Here is a 16,444-nt window from a genome sequence, read left to right as displayed (position 1 = left end):
ATCACTCACTGCAGAGATCATTCACTGAAGCTTCAACCTCCTGGGCTCCAGCAATCCTCCTGCCTTAGCCTCCCAAGTTCCAAGTGCTTTGAGACTACAGGAACATACCTGGCGAATTTTTTATTTTTATTTTTGTCGAGATAGGGTCTCATTATGTTGTCCAGATTGATCTTGAACTCCTGAATGTAAGCAGTCCTCCTGCCTTGGCCTCCAAAAGTGCCAGGATTACAGACGTGAGCCACCATGCTCAGCCTGTTCAGCTGTTAATCTTAGACTTTTTTCTCTTTTGGTTTTGTGTGTTTGTGCTAGAAATTTCATTCACTACAATGACTTCAATTACTATCTATATGTAAGGCTGATGCCTTCACATTGTTAGCTTCATATCTATATAATCAACAGCTATTAAATATCTGCTTTTAGATATCTCAGAAGTATACTAAACTAAGCATTTTCAAAAGTAAGCTTGTGAAACCTGATGGATTTCAGTAGTTGACATCAACATCTACTTTTGCTCAAGTAAGTGCCATTATTTATGGCACTTACTTTTTTTTTCCTCACTGTCTCGCCCATATCCATTCATTCACCAAGGCTTGTTGAGTTTATCTTCTGAGTATCTCATTGCCATCGCACCAATCTAGGACACCATCATCTCTTACATAGGTGATTACAATAGCCTCCACACTGGCCTCCCTGTCTCCAGTTTATGTCATCTCCAATATATTTTATAAAAATGATACTGTTACTTTCCCTGTTTAATAGCTTACCATTACCTTTAAGTAGAGTCTGAATCAGTGATCTCCAAAGTGGGGTGATATGCAAGATAATTTGCTGGGTGCAGGAGGAAAATATTAGAATTTTTATTCATATTTCTCTTTTTATTTGGAAAACACTAAGGCATTTATATTTAAAAGCTATTACTGTGTAATAGTTATTTAGTCATTCCTTCTTTGCTCTATATGTCAGATGGTCATTTGGTACTAAAGGTGTCCTGAGGGAAGCATGCTTTGTTCACTTTCTGCATGTTTTACAATACTATAATTTGAATGTCCATCTACATGGACTTATGAATTATTTACTTTATGACTCACAAAATACGTAAGTCTGGATTAGGAAATTTATGGAGAAAATCAAGCCAATTGTCTAACTGCAGATAAGATAACATTGTTGTTCAGCTGGTAAGCTATACAAAATCAAATCTGTTCTCATAAATTAAGAAAAATTATTATGCTGATTTTGAGGTCTTAAGTGAAACCTTTAAAATATTCTCATTTTTGTTGTAAGGCATCCTTTCTGCTTTGATAGCCGTTAAAAATAAAATGTTCAAACTGATGTTAGAACTAGATCTTTGAATCTCTCTATCACACAATGTTAAGATTTTCAGAAATAATGAAGCATATTCAGTTATCCTTTCATTTAAAATATTTGTGATAACAAAGTTTTATACCGTAAATCAAATTGAAGCCAGGAGTTTGAGACCAGTCTGGTCAACGTAGTACGACACATCTCTACCAAAAAAAATAAATAAATAAATTAGCCAGGTATGGTGGCCTATGCCTGTAGTCCCAGCTACTTGGGAGGCTAAAGTGGGAGGATCACTTGAGCCCAGGAGTTTTGAGGTTTCAAGCTTGCAGTGAGCCATGATGGCACCATTTTACGTCAGCTTGGGTGACAGTGCAAGACTTTGTCTCAAAAAAAAAAAAAAGCATTTATTTTTAAAATCTCATAATCATGCTTATTCTTGTCCTGTAAATAATTTAAAAATATATAGTAAATAAAAATAAAATGTAGAAATCTTTTTCTTTTACAAGTATTTAAATCCTGGAAGCAAAATTTATTTTTAAGTCTGATTTACTGATAACAAAACAGAATTTACTGAACTTTTTTGAGTGGAATAGCAGTAGTAAACCAGATGACAAAGGAAGTAATTTCAAAGAGATACAGATAAAAGAGTTTGTACTAGTTTTCTTGGAAAGTACTATGTGTCTTATGTTTAGTTTTTAGCCATAATTGATGGCCACAGTGCAAAATGGGTTGTTTGGAGATAACACTGGCTAATGAAACAATATAAAATGATCTAAATTTAATTGGTATTTGTAGGCATGATATGTTCAATACCAATTCATCAAATGTGTTCAAAACCAAATTCATTATTTGAAAGAAAGAATATTGCAAAGGTGACAGAAGCGGATGTTCAGGATTTCACATGTAATCATTAGTATTTTGGGGGTTTCTGGTAGTCTCAACTGAGGTTGCTAACATTAAAAAGCTGCATACAAATGATAAAATATGTTTACTTGGAAAAGTTGGATGAATCTGTAGTAAAGAAGGTAGTTCACATACCACTTCCAGCAATGCCATAGTTTGATGTATTTAGGAACAGGATAGTGATACAGAAGACTAACTCTCAGACAAATAAGGATAGCAAAGGAATTTTTGTTACAGTTTGATGAGCACATTGGTTTTGCTAACATGACAATGATAGGAAATAATTTATTTTTCAGCTTCATTGCTGACAAATACAGCTCGCTCTGAAGTATGTAACACTTGCAAAGGGTTACAATATCAACAAATGTGGTTTCGAATTTTGCTTTACTTTTGTAGGAGTATATTCTAATTATGCAGGCACAGTGTAAGAAAAACATGCTGAAGCTTGTACCAGAATGTAAATCAGCGTCCTGCTGCTTTCATTGAGAAAGTCTTGCGTTGTCAGCTGAACTACACAGTGTTCTTGCTATATCAGCTGAATTAACAGTATAGTTCACTAAAAGTGTGAATTAACAAACACTAATTCATTAAATTTGAGGTTTCTAAAAAATTACATATTGTAGTTTGGGAGTTGAGCTGTTACCATACGCTAGGGTGTACATTGGTCTTCAAAGTAACCTTTCAGTCAAGAGTATTTGAACTTTGGGCTGAACTCTTGGTGTTTTTGCAAGATAAGAAATGAGTTCTGTTTTGGTTGCTCTGTCACAAACTTTTAAAATATGTGAGTTAGACTTACTTGTCTGATAGCCTTATTCTTTTTTTCTTTTTTAAGTGATGTTAGCTTTCCATGCAAAGAAGGAATGTCAAAGGCTTTCCAATGGCAGTTAAGATCAGGTAACAAAAATGAAAGTTGGATATTTGAGGAGAAAGTTACCTTAGCTTATTGTAAAAGGTTCTGCGATATACATTTGAAAAGGTTACAAATTTGATGGGACACTTTTATTTTCTATCAAAAGAAAATCCATAGGTAAGAAATTCGTAGACGAGGAATCAATTTTTTAAAACCAAAAGTCACTTTACATTTAACTGTAAATTTGCTGGATAAATTATTCGAACTGAATACCAGTCAGTAAAAGATTAAAAACAAATTTTGAAAAGCAAATTTTCTGCATTTTAGATAAAAGTTTTTAAAAATGAATGAGCTTGCTGAAATTGCATTAAAATCACTCCTATTTTTGTCCTTTAAGACTATTTTCTCTGAGTGCTATTAAAACAAAACACAGAAATAGATATACATATTCCTTGTGAATATCATTGTCATCAGTCCAACCTAGATTAATTAACAAATGTGGTAACTGGCTTCCAAAACAGCCCCCAATGAACCCCACCTCCTGATGTTAACACCTTGTATAATCCTCTTACATGTTATGCCATATTGATATGTGTGAACAATAGGATAAGGTCACTGTGATAGTGTGTCACTTTTGAGGTTGTGTTATGACAGACACTGCAGTTTCTGTCTGGGTTGCTCTGTCACTTTGTCTCTGGAAGCCAGCTGCCATGTAATGAACTGGCCAACAGAGAGGCCAACATAGTGAGGAACTGAGGCCCTTGTTATCACTCATGTGAGTGAGCTTAGAAGCAGATTCTCCAGCCCAGTTTAGCCTTCCAATGAACGAAGCCTCAACCAATATCTTGATTAAAAGCTCAGGAGAAGCCTTGAATCATGATCACCCACCTAAGCTGCTTCTACATTTCCTGACCAACAGAAACTTTGATAGGTGGCTCACGCCTGTAATTCCAATTCCAGCACTTTGGGAGGCCAAGGTGGGCAGATCACGAGGTCGAGAGATCAAGACCATTCTGGCCAACATGGTGAAACCCCATCTCTAGTAAAAATACAAAAAAAAAAAATTAGCTGGGTGTGGTAGTCTGTAGTAGTTCCCAAGCTACTTGGGAGGTTGAGGCAGAGAATTGCTTGAACCCGGGAGGCGGAGGTTGCAGTGAGCTGAGATCACACCATTGCACTCAAGCCTGGGTGACAGAGTGAGACTTCGACTCAAAAAAAAAAAAAAAATGTGTGTAAGTTTGGGGGTAATTTTTAATGGAGTAATAATACAGCAAACTCATTTGTTACATTAAAACCTTTAAATACTGACATGTGCTGTTAGTTCAGAGGATATGAATTGGTGTTCAAAGAATTGCTGTTTTACTTAGAACTTTTGATTCAATTAGAATTATGGCATGACAAGATTATCAGTGTGGTAGCAGTTTTCTGTATTGCCTGTATGCATGCCTGTAGTGGAGAATTTGCCACTTTCTGTAATTCTTTTCTTTTTTTCTATTTATAATGTTATGGGTCTCAATCTAATAAAACATTTGGACTTGTGTTTTGTACGACCTTTTAAACTTTTATTTTTCCAGCAGCGCATTTTTATTTTACTTTATAAAAGTATTGGTCCATGAAAGATTGGCATTTTGAAAAAGGAGAGTGGTTTTTCAACACAGATAGTCTGGGAGATCTAGGCCAGGCACAGATGCTCACACCTGTAATCATAGCACTTTGGGAGGCTGAGGTGAGTGGATTGCTTGAGCCCAAGAGTTTGAGACCAGCCTGGACAACATGGTGAAACCCCGTCTCTGAAAAAAATACAAAATAATTCGCCAGGTGTGGTGACCACATGCCTGTAGTCCCAGCTACTCAGGAGGCTGTGATGGGAGGATTGTTGGAGCTCAAGAGGTTGAGGCTGCAGTAAGCCATGATTGTACCACTGCATTCCAGTCTGGGTGGCAAGAGTGAGACCCCATCTCAAAATAATAATAATAATAATATGGGAGATCTGTCCTGTCATAGTTCTCATAGTATCTGTCACTGACCTTATTTTAATGATCATCTTGCTTTATTATTATATTCCCTCTTAACTGAAAGCTCTATGAAAGGTAGAGTCCATGTGTGTGTTTGCTGTTACATATTCAGTATCCAGAACAGTGTTCATTACTTAGCTACTCAGTAGATGTTGGCGGAAAGAATTAATGTTACTTTTACATTTTTTCATTGTGTTGGAATAATGATTAACTTCTACAGTTATAAATAAGTTGCTGTTATAACCATATGTCCTTGGGGAATGTTAATTTTTTTAAGCTGAGTGGAAAATATTCTTGGCATTTTTCTTGTTGAATACTAAGGGATTTTTATAAAATGTTTATATTTCCACAGCACAACCAGTGTCTCTGAAGAAGAAGTCTCAAGTAGATATCCTCGAACAGATAGAAGTGGGTTTCCTAGATATAACAGGGATGCAAATGTTTCAGGTAATCTGGTTTCAAATAGCACATTGGAAAAGAAAATTGAAGATCTTGAAAAGGTATGTATTATAAGTTTTTTAAGATTGATGAAATTAATATACCATTAGAATTCTTTTTTTAGTTTCATAACAACTGAGTGAGAAAAGAAATAATATTCTTTAATATTTACTATGTGCACTTCTATTCTGCTAAATGTAACCTTTAATATATTACAGTCTTTGTTTTTTGAAGTTAGAAGTCTAAGCTGGCAATATATACTACTGTGTATTTATTATATTGTCTGAACAGATTTTCATTTGTAACTTTACAAATTACAGGAGTAAATCTGAGTTAGGTCCATCTTCGCTATTTGAAACAATTTTATATAAGAATATGCTTGTTTAAAAGTGTATTTCAGTACAATTCAGATGACTATTGGCATAAATTTATTAAGCATAGGGTCTCAGGTTTGTGCCATAGACATTCAACCCTTAAAAATAGTAATGGCGTTGAATTCTTTCGTAATTATTGAAAATGTGTTTTGTTTTACTTGAGATTATTCTCTATAAAAGGTCTAATTTATATGTTATATAAAGAAACTTAATTTTTCAAACTTGTTTCTATTTTATAACATTTATGATTATTTTGAGGTCACATTTCTAAGTTTTAGCAATAGTTTCTTCTTAGAATTATTATTATTTCATTTATTTATTTTTGAGACAGAGTTTCACTCTCATTGCCCAGGCTGGAGTGCAGTGGCGCAATCTTGGCTCACTACAACCTCCATCTCCCAGGTTCAAGCTATTCTTCTGCTCCAGCCTCCCAAGTAACTGGGATTACAGGCATGCGCCACCAAGCCTGGCTAATTTTCTTCTTATTTTTAGTAGAGACGGGGTTTCAACATGTTGGTCAGGCTGGTCTTGAATTCCTAACCTCAGGTGATCCACCTGCCTCAGCCTCCCAAAGTGCTGGGATTACAGGCATGAGCCACTGTTGCCAACCTATTATTTCATTAATTTTAAATTGAAAGCTTTAGACAATATGTAATCTAATAGTTTTGAAGGGAGTTACGCAGAAAGGTTTCTTGAGTTCCACAAGAGTTTAGATTGAGTAGCTAATAGTTGGCAGCAGCTAAGGGATATGGATGGTTGGTTGCCCTCTGGGAAGTTTAGTAGGAAAGAAGCCAAGTTCTGGGCAAGGCCTTTTTCGCTCTGCTTCCCTTTTGCCCCCAAGGTGGCTCACCAAGTCTGATGCTCTGGATTCTAAATAAGATTTTTTTGAAAAAGGTGTTGCATTGTTTAAAGAAAAAAAAATTAAAAATCAGTAATCTATTTTAGTTTCTTCTTTTAATCCATTATTAGTTAACTGGCAGAGCCAGAGGTAAAATTGAGGACCATTGTTTTTCTGTTTAAAGTTTCTGTTGGGCCCTCTCCTTTTCTTAAACTTCGTACTTTAAAAAAAAATTAACTTTGAATTATTTCAAAGAGGATATCCATTAAGAAATTAGGTAGTTCATAACTTATAGTGGCGATAAGCTAAAGAAGTTAAATCATAGGCTGGGAACAGTGGCTCACACCTGTAATCCCAGCACTTTGGGAGGTCGAGGTGGGCAGATCAGTTGAGGTCAGCAGTTCAAGACTAGCCTGACCAACATGACAAAACCCCATCTAAAAATACAAAAATTACCCAGGCATGGTGACACGTACCTCTAATACCAGCTACTCAGGAGGCTGAGGCAGGAGAATGGCTTGAACCCAGGAGGTGGAGGTTGCACTTAGCCAAGATCACGCCATTGCACTCCAGCCTCAGTGACCAGAGGAGGACACTGTTTCAAAAAAGAAAAAAAAAAAAGAGGTTAAATAATTGAGTCTATTCCATTAGTTTTGTCAAAGACTTATATGAACATAGGTTTACTCAGGAGCATCCTAACAGCTCCTATAGTCCCCTCATTCTCTGATTCCTTTTGTGGTGGGATCTTTGTTCCTTCACCAAATACCTTAAGGAATTCATTGGAAATCTTCATGTGTGTAATACATTTTACCGAACTTGGCAGATGTATGCCATTTAGGAAGATTATAAATGACCACTTACTTCTTAATTACTGTTCTGTAATTGTATCTACCAGGAAGTAGTAAGAGAAAGACAAGAAAACCTAAGACTTGTGAGACTGATGCAAGATAAAGAGGAAATGATTGGAAAACTCAAAGAAGAAATTGATTTATTAAATAGAGTGAGTATTTTACCATATTTCAGATTTGGATGATTTTTTTGGCAATTGGATGAAAATATATAAATATGAAGAAATTATTAATTGCATTATTTACTTTGTGCTTTTGTTAGTGAAATACTAATTTGTAGTAATAAGAACTATTATTTTCTTCCATAAGCCGATTTCCTTTGGGCGGTTATCAGTTTAGTTCACTTAATTTTATTCTTTTGGGGATAGATTGATTTATGGATTTGTTCTGTGTTTTGTTAAAGTCTGGAAGTGACAGGCACTTGGTCACCACCATATGTAAGGGCACTGGCACAGAATTGTCTCAGGAAATAACTAAAATTGGCCAGGCGCTACAGCTCATGCCTATAATCCCAGCACTTTGGGAGGCTGAGGAGGGCGGATGACCTGAGTTCAGGAGTTTGAAACCAGTCTGGCCAACATAGTGAAACCCTGTCTCTACTAAAAATACAAAAAAAAGAAAAAGTTAGCCAGGTGTGGTGGCAGGCGCCTGTAATCGCAGCTATTCGGGAGGCTGAGTCAGGAGAATGGCTTGATCCCAGGAGGCAGAGGTTGTAGTGAGATGAGATCACACCACTGCACTTCAGTCTTGGGCAACAAGAGCACGACTCCATCAGAAAAAAAAAGAAAAGAAATAATGAAAATTGGTACTTTTATTATTATTATTATTATTTTGAGATGGAGCCTCACTCTGTTGCCCAGGCTGGACTGCTGTGGCATGTGATCCCGGCTCATTGCAACCTCTGCCTCCCGGGTTCAAGCGATTCTCCTGCATCAGCCTCCTGAGTAGCTGGGACTATAGGCACATGCCACTAGGCCCAGCTAATATTTGTATTTTTAGAAGAGACAGAATTTCACCATGTTGGCCAGGCTGGTCTCAAACACCTGACCTCAGATGATCCACCTGCCTTGATCTCCCAAAGTGGTAGGATTACAAGCGTGAGCCGGCATGCCTGTTCCTAAAATTGATACTTTATCACTATAAGAAATTCTGTGTGTCTATGTATCTTCACCACTTTTTTTCTCCAGTTATACTTAATGCATCCCCAACTTTAGCCTAAGCTCTATATTCTTTGTAGCTAGCTCTCCTTTTTGTTTTCAGCCCCAGAATTTATTTGTTGCTTAAGAAACAGTTATAATTGTTTATTAGGTAAGACTGATGAGAAAAGACTCCTTTTAGAAGGCTTTTAGCTAAGATGGAGTAAAGAATAAGTCTGCTCAGGGAAAACTTCAGCAAATCTCCTATCCAAATTTCTACCACAATGTATAAGCATTCCCTTTTCTCCACAACCTCATCAGCATCTGTTGCTTTTAAACTTTTTAATAATTGCAATAATCTCAACTCCAACCATGAAACAAGAAAAAATAGAGAAGCTTCATTATATGCAGACTTGTCCTAATAAAGCTCTGAGGCATTAACTATAGGTTGTAGATGAGGACAGTGGAACTCAGAATTTAACTTGCTCAAAGTCATTTAGAGTAATCAGCTTAGCCAGTATTTGACTTCAGGTATTTTAAGTCTTTCTACTTTTTATGGACTGCTTTTCATCTTAGGTTTCAACACAAGTACTCCTCTATTGGTGCTAGAATTGATCTAAGAAATTCTGCAAATTCACCTTGTATTTTAGATACAGGGGTTACATGTGCAGATTTGTTACATGAAGTATTTTGTGATTATGAGGTTTGGAATACAGATCCCATCACTGTGGTAGTGAACATAATACCTGACAGGTAGCTTTTTTAAACCCATACCACCTTCCTCCACCCTTCAGTAGTCCATAGTGTCTGTTGTTCCCATAGTTATATCCATGTGTGCTCAATGCTTAGCTCTATAAGTGAGAAGATGCTGCTCAAAAACAGGTTTTCTGTTTTTGAGTTAATTTGCTTAGGATTCTGGCCTCTACCTCCATCTGTGTTGCTGCAGAGGACATGATTTCATTCTGATGGACACCTGGGTTGATTCATGTCCTTGCTATTGTGAATGGTGTAGCATTGAACATACACATGCATATGTCTTTGATGGAATCATTTCTTTTGTGTATATAGACAGTAATGGGGTTGCTGGGTCTAATGGTAGCTCTGTTTTAAGTTCTTTGAGAAATCTTCAAACTGCTTGTTATAGTGGCTGGACTAATTTACATTCCCACCACAGTGTATAAGCATTCCCTTTTCTCCACAGCCTCACCAGCATCTGTTTTTTTTTTTGTTTTTTTTTTGTTTTTTTTTTAACTTTTTAATAATAGCCATTTTTGACTGGCTAATCAAGTAGACACTTCACATTAACCATCACAACTGGTGTGAGCTATATCTCATTGTGGTTTTAACTTGACTTCTCTGATTAGTGATACTGAGTATTTTTTCATGTTTCTTAGCCACTTGTATGCCTTTTTTTTTTTTGTTAGTTTTGTTTGTTTGTTTTTACATTGGTAAATATTCTACTTTATTTTCGGTTTAGTTACTTTTCCTGGAACACTGGTTGAATTTTTTAAAATTAATTTATTATTATTATTTTTTATTGCATTTTAGGTTTTGGGGTACATGTGAAGAACATGCAAGATTGTTGCATAGGTACACACATGGCAGTGTGATTTTCTGCTTTCCTCCCCATCACCTATATCTGGCATTTCTCCCCATGCTGTCTTTCCCCAACTCCCCACTCCCCTCTGTCCCTCCCTTATTTCCCCCTGACACACCCCAGTGTGTGATGCTCCCCTCCCTGTGTCCATGTGTTCTCATTGTTCAACACCCACCTGTGAGTGAGAACATGTGGTATTTGATTTTCTGTTCTTGTGTCAGTTTGCTGAGAATGATGGTTTCCAGGTTCATCCATGTCCCTACAAAGGACACAAGCTCATCGTTTTTTACGGCAGCATAGCATTCCATGGTGTATATGTGCCACATTTTCCCTGTCCAGTCTGTCATCGATGGGCTTTGTTTTTTTGTTTTTTTAAGATGGAGTTTCATTCTGTCACCCAGGCTGGAGTGTAATAGTGCAATCTCAGCTCACTGCAACCTCTGCCTCCTGAGTTCAAGTGATCCTCCTGCCTCAGCCCCCCATGTAGCTGGGTACAAGCATGTGCCACCATGCCCATCTAATTTTTGTATTTTTAGTAGAGATGGGGTTTCACCATGTTGGCCAGGCTGGTCTTGAACTTCTGACCTCAAGTGATCTGCTTGACTCAGCTTCCCAAGGTGCTGGGATTACAGGCGTGAGCCACCATGACCAGCCATATTTCTTTTGAGAAGTGTCTGTTTATGTCCTTTGCCCATTTTTTAATAGGATTGTGTCATCTTTTCTTGTTGATTTAAGTTCCCTATTGATTCTGGATATTAGGCCTTTGTTGGATGCATAGTTTGTGAATATTTTCTCCCATTCTATAGGTTACCTGTTTCTGCAACTTTTATTTATTTATTTTTTTTGAGACGGAGTCTCACTGTGTTGCCCAGGCTGGAATGCAGTGAGTGGTGTGGTCTCGGCTCACTGCATCCTCCACCTCCGAGTTTCAGGCAGTTCTACTGCCACAGCCTCCCTAGTAGCTGATATTACAGGCATGAGCCACCACACCCAGCTAAGTTTTGTACTTTTAGTAGAGACAAGGTTTCACCATGTTGGCCAGGCTGATCTTGAACTCCTGGCTTCAAGAGATCCGCCTGCCTTGGCCTCCCCGAGTGCTGGGATTACAGGCATGAGCCACCACGCCTGGCCTGTTTCTGCAAATATTTTTGATGTCCTTGTTGGGTTTGCACTGTCTTAGGCACTGTAGGCCTTAATAAGAGTAATAAAACCTCTGCTCTTATAGAGTTTATAATCTAATAATGGTACATGAATGTGTTTTATCATTTAATTTTAAATTTTAGGTAGATTTCAATTGTAATTTTAGAAATCCCATATTTTTTATTGTTTTAACAAATGTTTTTCAACATTATTCATTTAGTTCGTGAATAAATGCAAATTCTGATCTTGTAAATTTTAAAATCATTTACCTATTATCCAAAGGCAATATACTGAATGTATTAGAATGCTGTTATAGCAGTGATTCAAATTGATGACATCAAGCTTTATTATTTTAAACTGCAAGGATAAATCTATAAATGTCTGCTTTTTTTTTTTTAACAGTAAAGAATCTGTCTTGAAATAGTGTTCGTTGTAACTGTAACTTATGATGAATTGTTTTTAACCAGATGGTTGTGTGTTTGGGACAAGGATTAATATAGGGGAAAAAGAGCTGGATCATATGCTTTTTAAGCTGGAGAGTGAATACTTAATTTAGTGGCCTTGAATTATTTTTAGCTCTAAAATCTTTCCTTCAAAATGTCATAGAAAAAAGTCCAGCATATAAATTGAACCAGATCAACTCAATATTTCTCCAGATACCCTTTTCTGTAGGCCTCAGTTTTGTCACCTCCCCAGAGTGTTATCCACATCACACACCTTTGAAGATCAAAGTGGTAGGAGTGCATCTAGAACTTTTACCTGCATCTGTTGATGCCTAATTTGACACAAGGTTGCAGCCTAGGGCTCAATACCACATATGGCTTGCATGTGTAGCTTTTTTTAGCCTCAATTTTAGGGAAGGGAAGTGGAGTTTGTTTAGCTAAAAAACTAACTTATTTATGATGATTGAAAATTGGAAGATTCACAGTTTTAAAATTCTGACTTTTGGCTTCTTCTGAAAAGCTGAAAGATCTTAAGAGTTGGCCTATAGACTTGCTGTAAGAATAAACATTCAAGTAATGGATGGTCGTTTTAGGCGGGACATATTACATCTAAAGTTGTTTTCAGAGCTTGCCCTCATTTCAAAATTAATTGGTTGTATGAATTATTTTTGAATGTGTAGTGTTTTCATCTCCCTTAGAATATTTTTAAGTATTTTTAAAGTATGATATTTTTTTTCTTTAAGGACCTAGATGACATAGAAGATGAAAATGAACAACTAAAGCAGGAAAATAAAACTCTTTTGAAAGTTGTTGGTCAGCTGACAAGGTAGAAGATTCAAGACCCAGTGTTGAAAAAATATTTTAAACTACTGAATGTTATGGTCAATGCTAGAACAATATTCCTATGCTGCAAAGCATTAAAATAACTAAGCATGTATATTTATTTCTAGAAAACAGTTGTTTATTTTCAGAATACTTCTCTTTCATTATTGGTTTCAAAAAAGCATTAACCTTTTATCTCACAAATAAGTAATATCTTTCAGTTATCAAATGATAGGTAATGCCTTTTTGGTTTTGTGTGATATTCAACTAATATATGGTTTAAAGTCACAGGCTTTTGAATATTTTATCTTTGGTAGTACATTTTCTCCCTAAAGGAATATACATAGTCATTGTTTACATGAGTTCAAATACTTTTGGGATGTTACTTAACAAATGCCTTATTACTGATATGTGCAACCTTTTGTGTGTCAATGACTCACTCATAAAGGTTTTTGTCTACTGTCATTTGTTCTTTCCACATATTCTAAGCAATTTAGAGTAATACAGTCATACTTTTGTATAACAGTAACCTTTTAAAAGCAAAGCTCTTATAAAGTCACTGTCATGTTCTAGTTGACTAAATATAAATTTAAGAGAATACTTGAATTGTGGTATAGTAAATAAAAATTTACTATTTTGTGTTTGAATATTGAAAAATTGAATCACTTTAACTCCTGAAAAACATACAATTGTAATTTTAATGTAAAATTTTTTATGTAGGTACTACCTTTTTTTATTTTTCCAAGGTTTGCTAGTGAACATAGGATATTTTAAAAGTTACTCTTCAGGCCTGGAAAGTGTACAAAGTCAGTGTAAAAGAAAAATCCATATTTTTATTATATTAGCATATGTATTAAAATCAAAAGCAAAATGTTATTCATACTTAAAACATTTATATAAAACAGTATGTAAGCAGAAATAGTACTAACATACTTTGCCTAATTTCCAAGCTGAAGAATAACACTGTGACACAGTTTTTCCCTGTGAGAGAATATTCTCCTATTTCAAATTTAGAGGATTATCTTCCTAACATTGAAATTTTTAAAACAGAATTACTTCTAAAGAATTATACAAATTTTCTCTTCTATTAAATATTATTATTTAGAATTGTTTTATATTACATTTTCATGTTAAGAACCCCCTCTTCCCTTAAAATACATGAACATTATGAAATTTTTGCCTGATCATTGAATTTCAAACAGCGATATGATACCCTTTTGTCTAGTTAATATATGAAAGTGGCTTGAATGTAGTCAGATCCAGTTTGGGTACTCTACTGACTTTTTCCTTCACTTGCCAAGCTCTTTTATTATTCACTTTTAGAGAAACAGAGAGGTGAGACAGCTGGGGGGAAATGTGGAGTAAATGATAAATAGCAGATGTGAATTCTAAAAGCATCTACATTTACCTGGACTGGCTCTCTGCCTTCCCCAGTTCAGAAGTTTCGAGCTTGGCTGATCGTCAGAATCACTTGAGAAACTTACAAAGAATTCCTTGGCTGTAGTTCCTATGTAGGTTTAGGTTGAGACTCTGGACTCCAGAATTTTTAAAGGTTGTCATCTGAAGTTTCTGATCATAGTCTAGTTTTGAAGCAGCTGCTGTTGTATCTTTATTTCATTGAAAACTCTGGAATTGACATAATTTTATCTACCAACATTTCTCCTCTTTTAGTTTAATAATTAACCTGGTCTCCAGGGCCATTTTCATATGTCCATGTATATATATATTCACTGCTCACGAAAAAGTTTAATGTTAGATTACCTAATTTAATATACTTGTAGAATTAATGCATAAGGGCTTCCCTTCTTGGAGACTCTTAGCCAGCATGGGAACGGTGATCTGCTGCCCACATGACAGGGTGGTATGTCAGGCACAGTTACTGCCTTTGGTTGTACTCATCTTTAATTATCCTTAGTTATGTGGCATACATGTCCTTATTGCCTAGTTCCTCATCCATACTTTGGATCTTGTGAAAATGCTGTCAGTATCCAACCCTAAAATATATTCGCATATGGGTTTTTATTAAAATAATTACTTTGAATTTTCTACTTAATTCATAAAAACATTAAATAAAAACATTTCACTTCACTTTAAAATGTTATATCGGTTATTAATACCTTTAAAGACAGCTGTTAAAAAATTTTTTTTTTCAGTTTTTGGGGAACATTTCTAGTAGTGATTTTATTGGCCTTTTTAACATAATGATACTGAGTATATAAAGACAGGATCATTACAACTTAGGCAAAGCATTTCACATGCAGTCTTTCTCCCATCTGTTTAAAATATGTATTTATTTTACATACAGATTTTTACAGTAACTATTGAAAAATAAAGTAGGATCTGCTTCAGTTTCCCCAGAAAATTTATAAAAGTGTTGAGATTGTTAGAAGGTAGTTTTTAAGTACATATGCACTACCCTAGACAACTTGCCTATTGTCAATAAAGTGATAGTATTTGTGAAGTTATTATTCCTATTCAGAAATACTATTTCTTAAATCTCCTGGGAATTTGTGACATAATAAAGCACATCCAAAGTTCTAATGTGTCTATGAGATCATTTTGAAAATAGTAAGTTTGTCATCTTTAAAACGAACATGACTTGCTTCCTCAATTTCTGAAATGCATTAATTAAAAATTGCTATAGTAATCTTTATTTCATCTTTCTAGAGTTGGTAATTTTATTATACAACAGTTACCATTAGATAAGGGGGGAAGGGCTTTTGGGTGTGTATTTCTAGGTACTAAGGGATTTACTAAATATAATAGATTAGCACTGTCACTTGTTCAAGTAGTTTCAAATGTAGAAAATTAAGTATCAGAGGCAGGTATATGAAGCATGTAGTTTTTTTTTCTTCAATTTTTTAAATTTTAAATTGTGGTAGAAGTAATGTATTCTTAAGGTATAAAACCTACCTCAGTTATATGTGATTTATGTTTTCTGGATTAATCTGGATTTTATGATTAGAAATAAAAATGTAAGATTTTTGAGTCCAGTTAATAATTTGGTGAAAATAATACAAGTCAGTGTAATAGAAAAGTATTCAGATACTCAACACTGTAAGACAAAACAGCAGAGACCTTGAATTTGATAATTGATCTGATATCCTGGACGGTATTCATATGTACAGTAATAGTTATCTTTCTTTGTTTTTTTTTTTTTTGTGTTTTGTTTTGTTTTTGTTTTTTGTTTTTTTGGTTTTTTTTGAGACAGAGTTTCGTTCTGGTTGTCCAGGCTAGAGTGCGGTGGCATGATCTCAGCTCACTGCAACCTCTGCCTCACAGGTTTAAGCGATACTCCTGCCTCAGCCTCTCAAGTTGCTGTGATTACAGGCATGCGCCAACACACCCGGCTAATTTTGTATTTTTAGCAGAGATGGGCTTTTACCATGTTGGTCAGGCTGGTCTCAAACTCCTGACCTCATGATCCGCCCACCTCTGCCTCCCAAAGTGCTGGGATTATAGGTGTGAGCCACCTTGCCCAGTCTCTTTGGAGTTTTCTTTGTGCATGTGTATGTAGTTTTATGGTTCTGAGTTGGTGACCAGTAAGTTCCACGTAGTGCTGGCACTTATTTAATAACTATTCATGATTTTGTTAACTTGTTATAGGGTTCAGCATAAGAAGCCAAACACACCAGATTGTCATTGGAGGGAAAATACTAAGTGAGAAAAACATTCAGGAATCAGAACTTTAACATGTTAAAGTTAGTGCTAAACATTGTCGTATTTGATCTGAAACTA

General features: G+C 35.6%; 1 protein-coding gene across 1 annotated transcript in view; it reads left to right on the top strand.

Moving 5' to 3' along the window:
- Positions 1-15,501, top strand: part of PAWR (pro-apoptotic WT1 regulator) — a 98,651-nt gene extending 83,150 nt beyond the window's left edge. The window contains exons 5-7 of the mRNA XM_032296360.1: positions 5,423-5,570; positions 7,616-7,720; positions 12,628-15,501. Of these exons, the coding sequence (XP_032152251.1) occupies positions 5,423-5,570; positions 7,616-7,720; positions 12,628-12,714 (340 nt within the window). The 3' untranslated portion in view covers positions 12,715-15,501. The remainder of the gene's footprint in view (positions 1-5,422; positions 5,571-7,615; positions 7,721-12,627) is intronic.
- Positions 15,502-16,444: the final 943 nt, after the last annotated feature.

Source organism: Sapajus apella, unplaced genomic scaffold, assembly GCF_009761245.1.
Source record: "Sapajus apella isolate SASKATOON/1434 unplaced genomic scaffold, GSC_monkey_1.0 scaffold2, whole genome shotgun sequence".
Classification (NCBI taxonomy): Eukaryota; Metazoa; Chordata; class Mammalia; order Primates; family Cebidae; genus Sapajus; species Sapajus apella.
Note: the sequence above shows the minus strand (reverse complement) of the source record. Positions and strands in the feature narration are given on the sequence as shown.